At 36.1% G+C, this 21,115-nt stretch overlaps 1 protein-coding gene across 9 annotated transcripts in view; it reads right to left on the bottom strand.

Moving 5' to 3' along the window:
* The window catches only part of CSNK1G3 (casein kinase 1 gamma 3), an 83,365-nt gene that overhangs the window by 16,201 nt on the left and 46,049 nt on the right, over positions 1–21,115 (bottom strand). For all 9 annotated transcript variants that reach the window (XR_011700020.1, XM_071581600.1, XM_071581602.1 and 6 more), the window contains 6 exons: positions 12,752–12,900; positions 11,300–11,534; positions 3,074–3,159; positions 2,860–2,944; positions 1,201–1,349; positions 530–625 (listed from right to left, as the gene is read on the bottom strand). Coding sequence is in view for 8 of the 9 variants with exons in the window: in XM_071581600.1 (XP_071437701.1) it covers positions 530–625; positions 1,201–1,349; positions 2,860–2,944; positions 3,074–3,159; positions 11,300–11,534; positions 12,752–12,900 (800 nt within the window). In the remaining variant the exon portion in view is untranslated. The remainder of the gene's footprint in view (positions 1–529; positions 626–1,200; positions 1,350–2,859; positions 2,945–3,073; positions 3,160–11,299; positions 11,535–12,751; positions 12,901–21,115) is intronic.

Genomic DNA, 21,115 nt, shown 5'->3' with positions numbered 1-21,115 from the left:
ATTCCTATACAGATTGCACTTCCATACTATCAACATACTCAGACATGCCTACACATACATTTTCACAGAGAGGTGGAGGCAGCCAAAACTCAAAATTCATAGGAAGAAAACTCAACCCTGTAACTTTGCTAAGGTAAATGGACACAACTCTGAATTCCTACTATTCCTACCACCTTGGTCATTAATTTTATTATTTAAAAAATAAGGTGAAAATGTTATACATACATCTTAGAACTCAAATGCATGATAAAGCATAAGGAGAAGAGACAGTGATTAAGGAAATATCAAAGACAAAAATTCACTACTGATGTAAGCTACATTTTACGGTAGCTTCAAACAAGCAAGCTTTCAGGACATTTTAATGTATTTCTGCACCTGCAGACTTTGACAAGGATCTACCTAAATCCAAGTAAAAACAAAGAAAACCTGGACTCAATCTTATTTCAGATTTCTAATATAATCAATAACATAAGACAAATCATTAGAGAAAAGACATACTAATGCTAATAATCTTTCACGAGCAGTTTACCTGATTTTTGGATTGTTGCATTCTGTCTCTGTGCTGATATGCTTCTCTGTTTGATGACATTGCAGGGTCTGAATGTACCGAACCAACTGGAGTAGGCTACAAATATAAATAATATGTAGCAACTGGTAAAAGAATAAATTTCTAAGTCTCATCAAAGGTTACTCGTATCTAATAGAAAAAAAATCTTTGAATCTGACAATTTCCAATAACACAAAATTACCAAATTAAAGCAGAAGTTTCACTAGATATTTAGTAATATCAACAATAAAAAAGGCAAAACAAGAATTACACAATTTAATGAAGTAGCAATTCTAAGTATTATTGTACATTGATTTTCTGAAATACTTTAGGCTGATAGTTTCTTCATTTGGAAGTCAGGACATTCTGATGAAACCTGATGAAAGGGATAAAGTAATTTTTAATGCAATCTCATTTTGGGTTGAGCAGAAATGCACTTTGTTACTGAGATTACGTTTGGAAAGAGACAGAACACGAAACACTCAAGCCAAAAGATAATGTCAGAAGATGCATATGAAAACGGGTTTGTAAAAGCAGCTGTTCACACTCTAATGGCAGCCTTGAGACATGTATGTTTTCTGAAACTCAATTCTGAAACACTGGCTCAAAACCAAACATCCCCATTACATTACTAATAGCTTAACTGTACTCACCAACTGTTTGCCAATCCAGTCATATTCATAATCAAACATATAGCCTTTCCGATCAAGTAAGTCTGTGAAGAGCTTTCTTAAGTAGTCATAGTCTGGCTTTTCAAAAAACTCTAACCTTCTTACATAACGTAGGTATGTAGCCATTTCCTCTATATAAATAAGAAATTGACATAACTTTCATTATCTCTTTTAATGGACTCAAAAAAAAATAATTTCATTTTAAAGCAACTTCTACCTCTCAGCATAAAACCTGAACAGTTGTTCACCATGAAGCTGTAGATTACCAGGAATAAAAATTACTTATTAGCAATGATAGTCTTTGAGACATACTGCCATATACTAAGCACACCCTATCAAGTGACTCCCCATTAATTTTCCCTTTGCATTACCTGTTGAGGTTTTCCATTCAGCCTTCCGATTCTAATGCATAGTATACCTAAAAAGTGTGGAAAGAAATGCTCCTACTTTCCCACCCCCACCTCCAATTAATTTTAAAGAGACAAGATTAAAGAAAGGTAAAGAAAAGGGTGTATGACATAAAGCATCCGCCTCCTGTCCACAAGGCCTGCTGTGGACAGGACTTCCTTTCGTAAGAGCAAATCAAATCAGTTTGTCAGGAGTTATTCTCAGGAAATCTATTTTGCCTGTCAATGATATTGTGATTACCTTTCAAGGTGTTCATTTATATTTTGACAAAATCATGCCCATGTCATGCAAACACTTTAGTCCAACTTTTTAAAAATGTCATATTTGCTTCTCTCCAATTTTCCAATACCTCATTGATTCTCCTTGCACTAAAAGAGAACTAGAAGTGACACCTAAAACTTGCAAGTTATTTAAATATTACTTCAAGCTGTTTCCAATGCAGCTTGTTTTTCATAGGAATATGAAACCAAGATTTGAGCTGAAAAGGTTTGCAAAAGGCTGCAGATACAAGTGCAGACTAGTTGATCACTGTATGCATACATATATTTTTTTAATGTTTCCTTTAGAAGGATCTGTATTTTAAAAAGAACAGCATTAGCTTACTGTTGCTTCAAAAGGATAATTCTTCTGGGCTTAGTAGTGTCTAACTTATCCAATGACCTGGATGAAGGGGCAGGTGCCTCCTCAGCAAGTTCACCAATGACACAAAGCTGGGAGCAGTGGCCCTCTTTTAAGCAAAGACTGAGGGAGCTGGGCCTGTTGAGCCTTCAGAAAAGGTAACTTCAAGAGGACCTCATTAATCTGTGTAAATATCTAAAGGTGGGGTGTCAAGTGGAAAGAGTCAGGCTCTTCTCAGTGGTGCCAAGCAACAGGTCAAGAGGCAATGGACAGAAACTGATGGACAGGAAGTCCCACCTGAACATAAGGAAGAACTACTTTACTGTGTGGGTGACCAAGCACTGGAACAGATGCCTAGAAAGCCTGTAGAGTCTCCTTCACCAGAGATATTAAAAAATCTTCTGGATGCAATTCTGTGCAATGTGCTCTAAGACGACCTTGCTTAGCAGGGAGGTTGGATCAGATGACCCACTGTGGTCCCTTCCAACCTGACCCCCATTCTGTAATCTATTATCATAGTACACAATATATGTATTTGGAAAAATTATTTATTTTTAAAGCTAGATATAAAGCAATTACCTATCCCGGCTTTGCTTTATAAGCAGCAGATGTTACCTGGGAAGTTTTCACACAATACTTCTATAGGGGTTGCTCGTTTTGTGTCTCCAATTTTCTGGTAACGTTCTTTTAATGTATCAGCCTATGATACAAGAACAAAACAAGCATCTGAAGCCACACAGCTTGCAGACAAACATTCAAAATGAAAAAAAAAGTCAATAAAAGGTGATGATCTGAAAATAGGACAGAAGAAGATATCAAAAGTCACTACCTTTAAACCTTGCCATGGAAGACTTCCTCTGAGAAAATACATAAACATATGACCCAAAGCTTCTAAATCATCTCTTCTACTTTGCTCTGAAACAAAATGCAAATATTATTAGAAAACTCAATCTGTGTAATTTTGTATTTAAAAGGTCAGTTTGCATATTATGTAAAAATAGTTGGTAGGTGTAGAGTACTTGAAATTAAACTGAGTATGTTGTAGGGTTCTGCTGTACTATAGATTGCATTACGAACACAGCTAAAATAAAAAAAAAAGCAGATGCAGACCAGAGGCATATTCATCTCAACAGTACTTTAAGCAAATTACCTTGCTGTAAAATATTGCTCTTATTTTAAAATATTATTTAAAATTATTTTAGTTTTACTCTTAAAATTATATTTTAAATACAATATTTTTTGCTCCATTACTTGTGAACTTGAAACCCTTTTAAAAAACTTTATTCGATACATTCTTTTCCTCTATAAAACCATGAAGACAGTATTTTCCTCAGGGACCCATTATGGAATTTGAGTGAGTCAAAGGTGGACTGAAGAAGGCTCCGAAGTATTATTATTTTAACAGAAAGCAGCACGCAGATGCACATACACAGAGCCTGCTCTCAAGTCTAGGTGATACATAAGCTTTTACAGGACACACTGTCTGACAAGGCCACAATTTTTCATCTGGAATAAAGTCCTTCAAAAAGTTCAAAGAAGGTTAAAGGAAAAGGAAAGTAAAACAAAGTGCATTTGAAGTTTTCAAAGCATATTTCATATAGTTTTTAGATTAAATCCATTATTTGTAGGAAAAGTGAAAGTACTAGAGAATAGTGAGTCTTTAAATCACTGATAAAAACCAGAATTATGTATTTCCACATGATTTCATTCTATTTGCTGTTGAAACTAATGTTACACATTGTGTTATGTATTTAAGTAAAAGGCAGTATTTAATTCTAAATTTGATTTCCTCCGTGACAAAAGGTAGAAAACAAAATTTTAAAATTGTTTCCAGTCATTACTTCGCAAGCCAAAAATGCTATGCTTTTCCAACAAGAAAAATGGATCAGGAAAGCAAATGGAAGAAAAGCATGTTTGATTTTTTGCATATAGCAAAGTTGACAAAGTCAACCTGGCTCCAATCTGATCAACACATAATATTGTCATAAATATACTGTATCTGAAGAACAATTATTAGTCTTCATATAAATAGAACAATGTACTCAGTACTCTGTTTTCTATCCCTATCTTCACTGAGAAAACATATACTAGCAAACAAGTAGGAAAATACAAAAAAAAAAGTACAATAATTCTACATCTAGTCCCTTCATCACACATCTGCCAGCCGCACAAGGCTCTTTCACAGCAATTTTTCCTTCACTCATTTCTAATTCCGTTGCCAACACTTTTCTAGTTTTCACTCCTCCACTCTTGCTGCCCACTGCTGCCACTTCTCAGTGAGTGCCCTAGAGACAATTTGGTCCTATCTGAATTTCTCTGCTACCCAACATCCATTTTGCTGACCACACGCTATCCTGATGAAATCTCACAGATCAAGAAGAAAGCAGGAATAAGTTACAGAGTTCCATGCTGTAGATTTCTATGCCTGGCAGGTTTCAGTACATGAAAGAAATGTTGGCTTCAGTTGCTGGCAGAAATCCTGTGATCTTTATGAGAGCATGTTGAAAGTGAGAACATCAGGAGCTTTGCCCCTGACAAATGTTTTCTGCAATGCAGTGTGTTTTATGTAAGACAGATCAGTGGTAAGACAGTAGCAAAGCATAAGAGAATGTTACAAGCATGCAATGGAAGTCTCTCAGTTGGGCAACACTAAGGCGCAGTCCAAAAAAACTCACTGGAAAGTTCTATTTGGTCTTCGCTACAGGACAGTAATCCCTCTCTTTCACATTAATTTCTGCAACTTATGCTGATGAAAAATTAACCTCTTTTGAGAAAAAACAAGATAAAACTATTTTGTGGAGGCAATGGCTCCTTCACAGAAACTCCTGTCTATGAAAGGTGAAATTTTCAACCTTTACCCTGAAATGATTTCAAAGAGAGAGGATTTGGGTGTTTGGGGGTGTCTTTCTTTTTAAAACGACCTTTGTACTGTTTGTGATATTTCTGTAGGAAAGTTCTTTGGGAACTTGTAGGATACATCACTCAAATTCTCAATGCCCTCAAAACCCTGCTATAAGACAAGATTTTTTGTTCATTTTAACTTTGGGGACAGAGACTGTCATTCAGAATCCATTTGAGTCCTTCACTGTCCATTTTGGAGTAATTAATAAATAGTAATCAAATATGCTTTCTTATGGATGGAAATCTTCAAGATGATCCTGAGAAACAGGAAACTCAAAGTTTATACTGCTATTATTCAGAAGAACCTCTGAAAACTAGAATAAACTGGCAGTAGACTAGCAGAAGACAAAAGGATTTCAAGCATCAGCTGGAGGAAGGGCTGCTGATGCATACAGATCAAAGCTTATCACAATTTAATGAGATTGAGAAGATATGTTGCCTAAAAGGTAACACAATCATAAGATGACAAACACACAACAAAGCTTTAGGGAACGTGGTTTCCTCTCTCTCAAAAAGGTCACCTGAAGTTAGCTAAATTAGTAAGAAACTAGCACCTGTTATTTAGTTCATAAATTACTGACAATTAATTCAATTAGGTTGATTCAAATAAAAACTAGACACTCATTAAGCAGGCTATCCCCAGAAATCATATTCTTTTAGCATACACAATAATGTAATCATAACACAGTTTAAATGACATTTGGTCTTTAGTAATAATCTATTAATAAACACTGCATTTCTCCCTAAATAAAGTTTAGGAATGCTCTAACAGTAGAAACATACTATCCATTTGGATCAGAAAACACATTATTAGCTACCAGGAAGATTACAAGGTTAGATATAGAGATGGAAAGTTATACTCTATTTACCTTGAACTGTCAATCCATACAGTTTAGCAAAAATAAATTTGAAACCCAGAATTTGTCATCTCACTAAAAATGATAGGCTTTCATACAACAGTATGAGGGACAGAACAGTATTCTTTTCTGAAAAAACCCATGCATCCTGAAGTTGATGATTCTACTTCATAAAAATGAAGTTGCATGCCAAGCACACATTGTGTGGCACACTGTTGTCGTAAGGATAATGTAGACATTATGCCAAAAAAAAATCCTATTTTCATTTACACATTTAATTAAGGGTGCAAGGGCTTATTTATCTCAGTTTGTGTTAGACGCATTGTTTCATACAACTATAGATTTATAAGTTTACACAGCAAAGGTATTTCTCTAAGATAAAATCCTGCTCCTGAGGTCAAATGATAATTCGGTGTGTATGAGAAGGAAAAGACTGAACTTCCTAGGGAGGAACCCAGGTCTGGGAAGGGACTTCACCCTGCACCACTGGCTCAGTGACACGAGAAGGTTGTTGGGACTCCTATAGAGCTCTCACCACAAAATAACAGTCCCTAACTGCAGAAAATAATTCCTTTTTTTGTTAAGCTACTGGAAAACTCCAGGATTTAGGCTTAAAAAAATGTCAGGACCAAATGTTTATAGTTCTTGCAATAAGAAGTGCATTGAATTGATGCACTGTAGAATTATTTGTTGATGGTTTAGATGACAAAGGAGTCTGAGCCACAGACAACAGATTTTACATCTAGAACATACGTCAGCTTGGATACAAGAGATGTATATGGAGGTAAGGATGGCATTCTCCTGGTTGTTCTAGAAGATAAGTACTGTTTAAAGAAATTGGCTTCATTGGCCTTTCTATTTGCATTAACAGCAGAGTTGCTTCATTCCCAAAAGCATCTCAGGCATTCACTGTAAGACAACTAAACTCTGCCTCTTCAATAATTAAACACTACCAAGAAAAGACCGATACAATCAAGGATATGTGTTGTTCCCACATATAGCCACACAACTACTGGTAACTAGACTTCCTGTAGCCAATAACTTAAATAATACTTCAGCACATTGTTTTTCAGAATTTTGGGAAATCACAAAACAACTACCAATTTACATTTCCAGCAAATAAAGAAAATTGCAGGATTTTTACAAAGATTTTGATCTTTCTTAAGCTCCCAGTCAGAATCTATATTCTCTGGCACCTCACTTTCCCTTCCTGAAAATGAAAGAAAATGGAAAAGAAGAAAAGAATAAGTTTATCTGTAGGAGAAATTACCTTACAGAAGATAGGGCACCAGTTACATGCTGATAAGGGCTGCAGAATATTTCTTTCAAATAGCTATCTGAATAAATCCACAATATTTTTCACAGAGATAAAATAACTTCTATTCCAGAAACAAACTCACAGCTTGGCACAAAACTACTGGAAATCCTTGATGAAATGTCCATTCCGAAACAAGTGATTACTGGCTACATAATGTTCAGTAACTATACATTATTGATATACACCACAGAAGAGTGGGCTTTGGCAGTTTTGTGCAAGTTTGACTAAACATTTAGTCTTTCCAGTTACTGTGCATTTATTGTGACAGTTTTACACACCATGGCAATGCTGGAGTTTCTGATCCTGAGGGCAGTGAGGAGGGATCGAAGTAAGCTCACTACCCTGGACTTCAAAAGACATGACTTGGCCTCTCCAGGGATCTGCTTGGTAGAGTACCACGAGAAAAAAGGTCTGGAGTGAAAAGGGCCCAAAGAAAGTTGGTCAATATTCCAGCATGAATTCCTCTAAGCCCAGGAGCAATGCCTTCCAACAAAGATAAAGTCAACCAAAAGCTGTCAGGAGGCCTGCATGGAAGAATGGGGAGCTCCTGGATGCATCCAAAGACAAAAAAAAGGAAGCATATAGAGGGTGGAAGCAATGACAGGTGGTCTGTGAGGTATAGAGACACAGTCTGAGCAGCCAGAGACCAGCTTAGGAAAGCTGAAGCACTGATAGTATTAAATGTGGCCAAGGATGTCAAGGGCAACAAGAAAACCTTCTACAGGTATGCTAGTAATGAAAGGAAGACTAGAAAAATGTGGGACCTTTCCAGAAAGGAATGGGAGAAGCACTGGTTACCCGAGATATGGAAAAAACTGAGGCAAAAAATTATTTGTTCCAGTCAAATCACCCATGTCACAGAAGGCAAAGTCAGGGCGAAAGAATAACCACCAACTGTAGATCAGGTTGGAGCCCATCTCAGGAACCTGAAGGTGCACAAGTCCATGGAAGCATCTACGAGTCCTGAGAGAACATCAGGCTAAGCCACTATCCATTACATCCATTACATTTGTTACAGTTGTTACAGTTACAGTTCAGTGAAGTTCCCACAGACTGAAAGAGAAGAAACATCATCCCCATTATTAAAAAGGCAAGAAAAGCAAGACATCAGGAACTACAAGCCAGTTAGTTTCCCCTCAGTGCCCACCATGATCTGGAGTAGATCCTCCTGAAAACTATGCTACGGGACACGGAAAACAAGGAGGTGACTACTGACAGCCAACACAGGCAAATCATGCCTGCCAAATTTGGTGGCTTTCAACACAGTTAGAGCATTGGTGCATGATGGAAGACCAACCGACACCATCTACCTAAACTTGTGCAAAGTCTTTGACACTAATATAGTACATCCTTGTCTCTGAACTGGAGAGACACTGACTTGACAGATGGAACAAGTGGACAAGGAATTGACTGAGTGATTGCACTCTAAGTTGTGGGCAACAACTCAATGTTCAAGTGGAGACCAATGATGAGCAGCATTCCTCAGGGTTCAGTATCAGGACTGGTGATGGGTAGTAACTCTATTGGTGACAGGGAGAGTAGGGTGGAGTGCACCGTCAGCAAGTTTGCCCATGAGACCAAGCTGTGTGGCGTGGTGACCATGCTGAATGGAATGGATGTCATTCCGTGGGACCTGGACCGACTTGTGAGATGGGCCTGTGCAAACTTCATGAAGTTCAGTAAGGAAAAGTGCAAGGACCTCCACCTGAGTTGGGACAACCTCAGGCACAAGTACAGGTTGGGAAGAGAATGAAGAGCAACCCTGAGAAGGATTTGGGGGTGCAGATGGATGAGAGGCTGGAGGTGACCCAGCAAAGTGCACCTGCAGTCCAGAAATCATATCCTGGGCTGCATCAAAAGCAGCATGGGCAGCAGGTCAAGGGAGGGGATTCTGCCCCTCTGCTCTGCTCTGGTGAGATCACATCTGGAATGCTGCATCCAGTTCTGGGGTCCCCAATATGAGAAGGAAATTAACCTGATGGAGCGATTTCAAAGAGAGGCCATAACGATGATCGGAGAATGTCTCTCTTCTATGAAGACACGCAGAGAGTTGAGGCTATTCAGTCTGGAGAAGAGAGGGCTCCAGGAAGACATTACGGCATCTTCCAGAACCTAAAGGGGGCCTGCATGAAAGATGAACAGGGACTTTTTATAAGGACAAGGGGTAGCAGCTTCATCCTGAAAGACAGTGGGTTTAAGTTAAGATAACAGGAGGAAATTCTTTATTGCGTAGGCAGCAAGACACTGGAACAGTTGCCCAGAGAAGCCATGGATGCCACAGCCTGGAAGTAATCAAGGCAGGTCTGATGGGGCTTTGAGGAACCTGTTCTAGGGCAAGGTGTTTCTGCCTGCAGCAGGGTGGTTGGAACTAGATGATCTTTAAGGTTCTTTCCAACCCAAACCATTTTATGATTAAACAACAATAAACACATCCAACCAGAGATTAAGACTCTAACTAAAGAGTGGAAAACTCACCCTTGAAGGAGGATAAAATGTCATTTACTAGGTTCCTGTGTCAATATCAGAGATGTGATCAAAATTCAGTTGTGTTTTTCAAGTTATTATTAGTTTTATGTTTTGATTTATTTTCTTAAATGACATAGTGGGATCTTCTTATTTAAGAAGGAATTTAAATCACCTTAAGCTGACATCAACATTCATGCCTGAAAAATACAGCGAATGTTTCCTTTATCTGAGGCAATAGAGTTACAAAAGCTAGGTCCAGAAAGCTAAACCCTTACAACTGAGGTGCTGAAGCATGTCTGCACAAGAGCAATGGATCTGGCGAAGGGACTGGTGCACAGGTCCTGTGAGGAGGGAGCTGGGGTTGTTTAGCCTGGAGAAAAGGAGCCTCAGGGGTGACCTTATTGCTCTATACCTGAAAGGAGGCTGCAGCTGGGTGGGAGGCAGCCTCTTCTCCCAGCTAACAAGTGATAGGACAGGAGGAAACAGCCTCATGTGCCACAGACAAGTCTAGATTGGGAAAATTTTCTTCACCAATATGGTTCTCAAGCTCTGGAATGGACTGCCCAGGGAAGTGGCTGACTCACCATCCTGAGAGGTATTTTAAAAGATCTGTAGATGTGGTGCTTAGGGATGTGGCTTAGTGATGGATGGACTTGGCAGTCCTGGGTTAATGGCTGGACTCTGATCTTAAGGGTATCTTCAACCTATAAGAATAGTTTCTCATTTGCTATATTTACAGTTACACTTACAGCTGAACTGTAAGTATTCTGCAACATTTTTATGACCAACTCAGAGAGCAATCTAATTAGGGATTACCATGCAGTAAATAAGCAACTGGGTTACACGAATTCAAAGGGGTCCAACATCTTTTCACTAGAAAACCCCTAGAGAACTGAAATAAACAAAGATCTGAGTGCTCTTACCTTTTTCCAGGTAATTTTATTCATTAAATAACAACAACTGTCATTTTTATATATATTCTTTCTTTCATTAACTTGTTAACATAACCTTTAACTACTCTGACAAAGCCTTATTAACAGCGTAAGCACTGAAAAAAAAATCAAAAAATCAGCATCATATATAAGCTACTTTATGGTGCGTTTTAAAGAGACCAGAAAACTAGCAAGATAGCATTGAAAACCTATGTTGTTGCAACTTATTTGCTTTATTATCTTTAATAAGCGTATCTACTTCCTGGACACTCCACTCTGCCATGGTATACTTCTAATGTTAAGAGATGTTATAAAACAAGAAGACACGCCTCGTCTTTCTTTTATGGATATCTAACAAACATAACAACTCCCAAGCCATGATCATGATGAGTACAGACTCAGAAAATATTATTCCATAAATAGTACCTCCATAGGGATAAACTGTATTTTGCAAAGTACACAAACTTGTAGATCTTTATGTCTACAGACTGAGAAAAATTACAACTACAAAATAAGATGGGTTATGACAAATCACAGCTGTTGATGAAATTTTGTTTCTGCACCTAAAAAAGCACACGTACCTTTTCCTAAATGGGTATTTATACTCATGTATCTAGCCGTTCCTGTAAGGCTCTTGTGTTCTCGATATGGTATGTGCTTCTTTGTTTCTGGATCTACATACTCCTTTGCTAAACCAAAATCTATAACGTAAATAATTTGCTGGGTTTTGTTTCCTGGTCGTCCTATTAAGAAGTTCTCAGGTTTTACATCTCTGTATATCAAGTTCTTTGAATGGACATACTCCATACGGGAAATCTTTAATAAAAGAAAAATTAAAAAATTAAAAAATTTAAAACAAAAAAAGAAACAGAAAGTTTAGTTTAGGCTTCAGGTTACCACATCAAAGCATGTTTGAAGCTAAGCATCTTACATTGGCCTTATATTTAGAAGAAATCACATCCATCTTAAAACCAAAGGGATATTGTTCTTAACAAGCTACCTGCCAGCTAAGATCAATGAAAATTGTACACTTTCCCTAAGCAGATACACCAGATGGTGGACATTAGTCATGAAACATGCATTTAACAGACATTTTCTTCTTTAAAAACAGTGGGCACAAGTGCACATTAAAACTAAAACCAGAAACAATGTCATCAAGCAGTGAGCAGCAGTTTCATGTTGATTTATTACATGTTAAAGGTATAAATGAGAGAAGCACTGAAAGGTCATCACTATGCATATAACTACATTCTAGCTGGATTGCTTTCTATCAAAATTTCTGCATTCAGAAAAGAACAGGAAGTATCAAATAAAACTGATCTTTGGGCCTGTAATGACTTGGGCATTTCAAAAAAAGAACTTGGTCATTTCAGCTGTAAATAAGCTCAGTGTGTCTGTATGTCTGTAGTTGGAGGCCTGTTATATAATTAGAGTTAAGTTTTAAACAGCTACTTTAACCCTTCATGAGTAATATTTAGGGAAGTGGAGGTTTGTGGGATCAGTAATATTTCATAAGTACTTATTTAAAACTCATCGTATCACCAAGCTAAACATGATTAGGCCTTAACTGTCTTGCTTTCCACTTCCACACACCCTTAGGTCCAAAACTAATGAGGAAACCTAAAAAAAAGACAGTAATTCTTAAAAAAATGTCCAGGAAAAATATTTATGCTATTTAGGAGTCCCATAATCCAACTGCTTTTGTGAGTTTAAATTATGTTTATTTAATTATTTTTTCTTTTTACAACAGCACATCAGACTAAAACTCATAATACCAGGTTGTGACTGTGAGAACTCAGAAGACATAATGTAGCTACATTCATGCAATGACTCTTGAAAAACTGGAACAAAGTAAATGAGAGTAACATAAGATGCTTTTCCTGCTAAAACTGTATCACGTGCTCTCTAAAGACCACCCACACCAATTCAAAACAGGAGAAGCGCAAATCTCTTAAGCGACATAAACATTTAACCCATTGCAGACTGAATTAGTTATTCTAGCGAACACTCAAATTAACATCTATTCTACTTACCAACTGTATGGCTATCATAAGAACGGTTTTAAGAGAAAATGTCCTACCACACAAGTCAAATAAATCTTCCAGACTAGGTCCAAGTAGTTCTAGCACCATAGCATTATATTTGCCACATGGACCAAAATAATAAACCTGAGGTATTCCATCTGTAAAATGAAAATACAAAGTAATTACAAGGGGTTAAGTAAAGATTAACAAACGTACCAATAGAATTCCTATCAAATTCGAAGTGGAAGTGAAGTTAAAAACATATTTTTCACCTAAAATCAAAAATAAAACCTCATTAAAAACTACAAGTAAAAGATAAAACAGGAAAAATAAAGATAGTACCATTTGCATTAAATATTTTGTGACTATTATATATTTGAGTTTTGAGAGATATTTTTTATAAAAAAACCCAAAAATTAGAACCTAACAGTTTTCTAATGATAAATTGAAACATTTTAAGAAGGTATGAAGAGAGGCTTAAAGAAGTTCTTTTCAGAAAAAAACAAAACAACAAAACATCAAAAAACTAACAAAACAAAACAAACAAAACAAAACAAACAAAAAACAAACCACATTATACATTTAAATTAAATCTTTTCACTTAAGGCTATGAGAAACCTACATTTAGGAATAAAATCACATTATAATCTACAGAAATCACTTAAAAATCCAAAAGGCATTACTGAACCAGAGAGTTTGATGGTACCTTAAGTCTGGACTTTACAGCTCTATATGAATACCTGCCTGAGGAAGGCAGGCAATCCAGAAGTTTAAAATTATCAACAGTTAAAGCCTTATGATCCAATTTTATTTACACCTTTTTGTACCTATGTATTGTGTGACTATTTACTTAAAAATAATGATGCCATTGCTTCTACTCATCTTGCATGCACAGGACATCTTACTTATTCAGTAGAATACATTTTGTTTATTTAAGGAAGCTAGAGCCAATTATTCCAGATTTTTTTTGCTCTTCAGTATATATCCTCCACGTCTGACTCATCCAAAATATTCAATACTCTAAAAGTCCATTCTTCCTTTTTCTACAGTGTCCACTGTTACACTACTGTACTATACACAAGTACTAAACATATTTTTAGAATACCTTAATGAAACACTGGATTTCACCTTCGTTATCTCTAGGCCAAACATAAACATCTTTTTCTCTGTGTGTTTTTTGAGGTACATAGTGTCTTTGATTTTTCATACCTTAATCCAGTGCCACTTACAGTGAGGGCACAGATTTATAATTGTATCCACTACAGCTTTGGGTAAAAATAAAAAATTAAAAAATTACTGGTTTAGCAAAACTAAAATCAAATGAATGCAGTGTTTTTAGAAGCATTTTCACTGATCTCTTTCCAACAAGTGAGAATAATGAAAGGATAACCCCTAAAAATCCAGTCCGACTGTTCAATTCTTTGAAGACCAGACTTTTAATTTGTTCTTCAGTAAGTATGATCATATCCATCTCTATACTAATACACTTAACATGCATAATCATTCGTATTTCAAGGAGACTTCATAGGAGTAACTTAACTGTTCCTAATGAAGAAGCACAGACCATATCACATACTGTATCAGAACATGGTACATTACAAAGTTCTTCATTGTAAGAAAAATCACCCCTGATTACCAGATAGATACCTAATAGACTTGACCTTCTGATTAGATGAAAACTCCAGAAAACCCCAAAATCGTGTCTGACATGCTGTAACTTTTCCAAGGCACATATGGAGCATTCTGTCTAAAATTGCCCAAGTTCATAAAATATTTGATATTAACTGTTCAAAGTACAAGAAGTTAGGGGGTTTGGTTCTTAATCAAAAAGTCTTACTGCTTTTTCTTAGAAACAGTAAGTTTATATCATTCTGCTACTTGCATTATTTCTTCCCATCTCTAGATCTCCAGAAGAGAAGGCAGAAAGTAACATGCCATAACATATTGTAAAAGTATCTGAGGCTTTTTCCCCCCTATAGAGAGATAAATAATCTCTTCTATATAAAACTTTAAGAGATATTGATTGAGTTAGAAAACCAAAGAAACTGTTTTTTAGAAAATGAAGAATTCCCTATTTTGTCAACAGGATATTCCAATACATATTACCAACAAAGAGGATGCATTTATTTGCATTTTTCATTAGTCTGGCTTCAACCACTAAGGACTACAGGCAGGAAATACTCAAAACTCTTAAGACACATCCCAGTCTTCTTGCTGTAAAATAAAGTCATTGTTCTTAGGTTTCTTGCTCAATAACTAATTTGATTACTATTCAACCATTTCTATTACCTTGACAGATCTTTTGCCCCGTTCTCAAACATCCTTTTCCAAAAGAAGTAACCCTTCCCAATTATGTACAGAACTCAATGCTTGTCACACAATTGTCACGAAAACTTATAAGTAACTTCCAGCTCTTCCAACAAAGAAGAAACTTACCTGTAGTCAAAAGAATAGATTCACATACTCCCACTAAAAACTATTTTAACACTTAAATATTGACTTCTTTCTAGGTTGAAAAATCTGAATATAGCATCCTTGTATTTGCTTATCCCTAGATATTTATACTTGCTCACAAGTAAAACACTTTCATTTGAAGGGACTCAATTTACTAAAGCTATCTACATTACTTTACGTGACTCTCTGTCATAAAATTGCAAATCCATTTTAAACCAGTGTGACTTTCAATCCCATTTTACTCATGACAAAAATCAAGAAAGTCTTGATGTGGAAATTAACTATTTGACTACTACCTCGATTCCAGTTTCTTTTTCTAGAAAAGTGAACTTTTGTTAGCCATCCACCTAAAACTTTGCTGCTGTACCCCACTGGTCTCCAAAACAGAGGACAAACACCCCAAAAGTGCATGAGTATCCACTGCAGTGCTGGGGATGGCGGGGGCAGAGAGAATTTTCTATTTACTTTTTATCTAAAACTAAAAACCTAAGTTTTGCTAATATTAAATGTATGGATTGACACTGGAGCTCTCACTTGGTCAGTTGGTTGTATCACAGTATACACAGGAGAAATCCTGGCAGGTAAGCAGAAATGCAGAAATGGTGACTGTAGTGTACTCATTTGTTCACTCATTTTTGGCTTACTGCAGATTTGTGTGCCCAGCTGTGTGGATTTATGGATTTTATTGTCTCATTTTCATTTAAATACTTTAGGCTACTCTGTTTATGTACATGATGTTCAGAGAATTTTGTAAGTTGATAGACTTGACTTCCTCCATAATGATGAAAGGATAAAAGCATTAGAATGTATTAGTAGATTAAACTGTAGCTGTCAAACACCTTTAAAATAAAGAAAAGAAGTGATTTCTACTTTGTTAACATTATACATCTTGGCTGCTGCATTTTTCAAGATCATCATCAAGCCTGATTTAAGCTTGAGGCTACATGCTATTCACTCCAATTATCTAAAGCAATATACATAACGGCTAGCACAGATCTGTATCTTAAAGAAAAAAATTCCAGCTACTTACCATAACACAAATACTACATTGTAGCTTCAATTATTGCATGTGAGTACAATTAACTTGATAAACAAGCAGCAGAGATGACGGCAAAAGAAGTATATAACCCACCGGTCAATGGCAATACTACTTGTACTTAACCTTAACCACCACTGACTTCATTTTAAGCCATACTTTGGTAAAACATCTCTATAAAATGAAATTTAAATTTGTAAAACTTTTAAGCTAGTAAGTGGCTTTTCAGTGCTTTTCCTTTTCTTGCAGTATTACTTTCCTTTTAGAGTTTTCTCTAAGCCAATCATGAAACACATTGATGTGATCTGCATTATATCCTTTTGCTTAGACTGTCCATCAAAGCAGATCCAAAAATGCCAGTCAAATACACAACACTGCTCTTGCAGAACAAGGTGTTCTGTTTTCAGCTTCCTATACACCATTGCCTTGTACCTGAATTTTTAATTTTCCTATGTGGCTACTCATTAGAGACAAGCAAAATACCATGAAGTAGGCAGAAGATTTGCAGTTAAGTTATCTTACATGGCACACTCATACTGGTATTCTGTCAAGGACACAATTCAACAAACTGCCACAAACACAAATATTCTGCACTTAGTCTAGAGAATCTGGACGGAGTCATGTCAAAGGAAGTGATTATAAAATCCAGGGTAGTGCCATATGTATGTTCTGACTTGAACCAAAGCAGCATATACAGCAGGCCATACAATCTCTGGAAACACAGCACTTTAAAGCTACTGAAACCATGATTGCCCACAAACTGTAAAACCCTAAGCATGGATGAGACACTGCATTAGAAATTTGACTTTAGCAACACTTACACTACATTTCTTTTTTTACAAATATAAGAATATGTTTACAAAAATAAGAAATAGTAGTGTAATGGTTAGTTCTACTTTCAAGGAAAAATCTTCTGTAATTAGTTATTTACATTAATGAAACTGAATTAGATTTGTATTTTTATTGTCCTCCTTATTACATCAAATTTATCAAATTAAATTTATCTGACATCCACTATGTCTTGTGAACTGTGTTATCAAGACACCTTTCACAATTACAGCTATCTATTGTATGCGACACAAACCCCACAATTAATCTCTGAAATCTGTGTGTGATGTCACAATCCAAGACCAATAATCACTGTTTTTCAGAAACATTATCATGTGAATCTATTATGCAGCTGCCATTTTTACCAGATCTCTTGCACTCATTCCAGGGGAAAGAACTTACTCTAAATTGAGAAACTTCTGTAAATTTCCTTAAGTCAAATGCTAGAAAAAGACTAGTATAAAACAACAAAAAGTACCAGCAACATTTCTTATACTTTTTGTTGGACTAACTTAAAAAATAAATTTGCTATTATCATCATGGTTCATTCACATAAACATGATAATTAGCACATTCACATCAGTAACTGAGCAGCTCAACCTGCCTACTCAAGGAACAATCAAGCAGCAACAATCTCAAAACAGTCAGCTTCTTCCCCAGTCTCACAACAAAACCAGCATTTCACCAGTAGGACAATCCACAGTTGAACAGAACTTTACCTCTTTCAAAAATGGCCCAAAATGAAAAAAATAAAATCTAGAAATGGATACCCCTCATTGCTATAGACAGGTACTACAGTAAGTCTGTTCTAACAGCAGCACACAGACAGAAGCTCTACCACGATACATAAAGCAGCAGAAGTTGTATTTGCAGTACTGCACTTATGATAATAATTTTTTCTTGTAATTCATATTTGAATATAAAGAAAATACACATTTAATACATTTTATTAGAAGATATTTTAAATTCCATCAGTATGCCAGTCATTCAATTGGCTAGAAATTTCTGCATACTGACTGTATGATCTCAAATTTCATGAGGAAGACATGTTTATGGTTACTGAATGGCAAAATTATGGCAGGAAAAAAAAGCAATTTTCATAAAAATCTCTATTCTTATGTAAAACCTAAATGAAAGCTAAATAACAACATGACTAAAATAAGCCACATCTTTAGACTAATTTACAAACTATTTTTAGTAAGTTTTAGGTTCATTTCCCTGAATAATTAAAAATATTTCAAAAAACTCCAAAAGTTCATAAAATGTTTCCCGTTTAAGCAAGATTCTTCACATCTTTTTTCTTGACAAACACCTACATGTTACTGCACAGTCACAGGCATATCAATAAAAAGTATATTTAAGAGTAAACCTAAGCCTTCTTTATGAGCAGATTCCCTTCAAAGGAATACATTGAAATCTTAACAATTATTCATGCAAGTCAAAAGCACTTATTTATTAAATACAAAGAATTAACACAGGTCAAAAGTCCTGTATATAAAAACTGCATCTCTATAATACTTCATGCCTACTTTTCCTCTTGTTCTCTCAGGGGCAGAACTGTAAAAGATCCCACCAAACTTTTTCCACTCAAGCACGTCTTCCATCTTCATGGCATTCAAGACACAGAATAGCAAGACTTTCCACAGAAATTAATAAAATTATATATTAAAAAACATAAGTCACAACGTCATCAGAAAAGAAATACAAAGGGCTATCATAAAAATAAATAGCAGATTTGTAGTAGTCAAATACTGGCTTGAGATAAGAAAATACCAAGAAAACATAAAATTTCTACTTATCACTCTTTCCATCAAGGAGGTCTACAAGATGAGAGGAATCAAAAAGCAGCTTTGTTGAAACGGACTGGAAAGTAAAATAGTCTGTAATCCTCCTAACACTTTCTCTACTTGCTTTCAGGAAGATATTGCAGGAAAATAACTTCATTTTCTTCCAGAGTTATCCATGGGTATGTTAATGCCTCTCCCTCCTTCCCATGCCAACTCCAAGCAAGGTGAGATTTCACAGGGGCTACAGGAATTTTATCCCTTAAACTTCAGATTATTTCACACTAGCACGAGCACAAGTCAATTTGCAGCATGAACCGTGGACTTCAAAGTTCTTACTGGTGAAAATGAAGGGTTTTCTACAGAAAATAATGGCTCTGCTTACAAGAGTGGGAAAGAAAGGGAGTACAACTCCCTTTTCACCAGTTACTAAACCACAGTTTAGTACTCACTTGCTATTAATACAGATGTAAACATGCAAACGTAAGATAGAGACACATAATCCAGTACAATTAAAAGCAAAATACGCAATGGATGCAGTTATAAAGCTATCAGCCAAAGCAGAAAAAGTTTGTGTGAATAAACAAAAACTGCTAAGGAAAAGACTACTCCATTGTGATTAAGAAAGCCTGCAAATGTGGGTTTTTAGAAACTTGAAAGCCACGCTTCAGATAACTGTAATTGCCAGAACCATGAGTAATTACACATAAGAGAAACCTTCTATCTGCTCTCAATTACTATGCTCAAAATTTCACCAAGCAGTAACAATTATTTATTACTTCCTTTGATAGACTATTCTGCAATGTGCACACTGAAGATCACTTCCTTTAATCTACTCTCGGTCTGACAAAAGTACAGCCATTCCTCACAAAGAAATACTGCCCACATGGATAGACCCAGCATAAGATTTTTTAATATCTCCTGCTCTACGTAGAATGGATTAGCTGCTTCCTGAATTTTTCCCTTGGTCTATCAACTTTTCACCACTATGTTTTCCAACTGTTTATGTGACAAAATGTCTTAAATCTATGCTTGACATTAAACAAGCACGTCATAAAAAAATCAATAAACCAACTGGGACAGACTACATGAGAACAAAAACTACATAATACTGAAATATTTTTTCTTGAAGAACCGTAAGACTGCATACATTACTGGGCGTGAGGGCCCCACTCCCACAAAGATGGAAAAAGAGACTGCTGCAGGAAGGTAAGGAGTCAGGAAGATTTTTAACTTTTAAAGTGATAGGAACAAGAATATTAATTTCTTCACAATAAGCCTTCACCACAAAATCCATTAAAATGAGCCTCAAGTGAGTACTTGAGAAAGGCTCAGAAAAGAGCTTTCATTTCAGGGTTCTATATGTGCTGTTGGAGGCTTTCATTTCTGAATAAAAACCAGGTAACTGCAAAAACAAAAGAGGTCTAAACCAATGTCCTTCATAAATATTGATCAAGCTTACTAAGCCGGCAGCTTTATCTTTGTGTTTTCACTCCAAAGGTCTCCTCATCTTCATGTGATCACTGAGATCACTGTTCCTTACAATACTTCAATAAGCCATCAGAGAAAGCGATCAAATTGGAGCAACCAACAAAATCAGTTACAAAGACTGAAGTAAATATCTGAAGTAAAGGAGAATAACTTTAACTTGTCTATGTTCATAAACAGTCTCCCAATCTTATTCAGTAAACAAAAAGGTAAACAAAGTTACATTCACTAAGACTTTTTTTCCCCAAGAAATATTCTCATTATGGTTCCTATCTCTGAGAAGCACTGCCTAATTTCTGAAGTCTGAAATCATAATTCTAATTTCTGAAATCATAGCTTTATTCTTACCTCCACCACCCAGCTCCTTTCCAATTTTAGACAGTTATCCCTTAGTCTTCACAGCTGCGTACAGTCTCTAACTTGTGGACTGCCACTATCCATTGGTTAAGCACTTAAGATCTCAGTTTTTCACTTACCAGCTATTTTGCAATGCTAGTCTAGCGTATGCTGACAATTTATAACTACTTACAAAAAAACCCCCAGACATCATATTCTGATGACATTTTCCAATAAGCAAGCATTTAAGATTCAACATTTTGACTAGACATCTGCAATTTTATCTTTGATTTCTGAAGAGGAGTAGACAATGTTATGATGTCTTGCAAAGAGTTACCTCCAAAGATTCCTGGTTGCACAGCATTCATCCTACAGCATCAAAAAGGATTTCTACATTAATTGAACATATTGGAAGGAATGTTTCACCAGAGTGAGTCTTTAAATAGA

The sequence above is a fragment of the Pithys albifrons genome, chromosome Z (genome assembly GCF_047495875.1).
Source record: "Pithys albifrons albifrons isolate INPA30051 chromosome Z, PitAlb_v1, whole genome shotgun sequence".
Classification (NCBI taxonomy): domain Eukaryota; kingdom Metazoa; phylum Chordata; class Aves; order Passeriformes; family Thamnophilidae; genus Pithys; species Pithys albifrons.
This window is presented reverse-complemented; position numbering and strand designations above follow the sequence as displayed.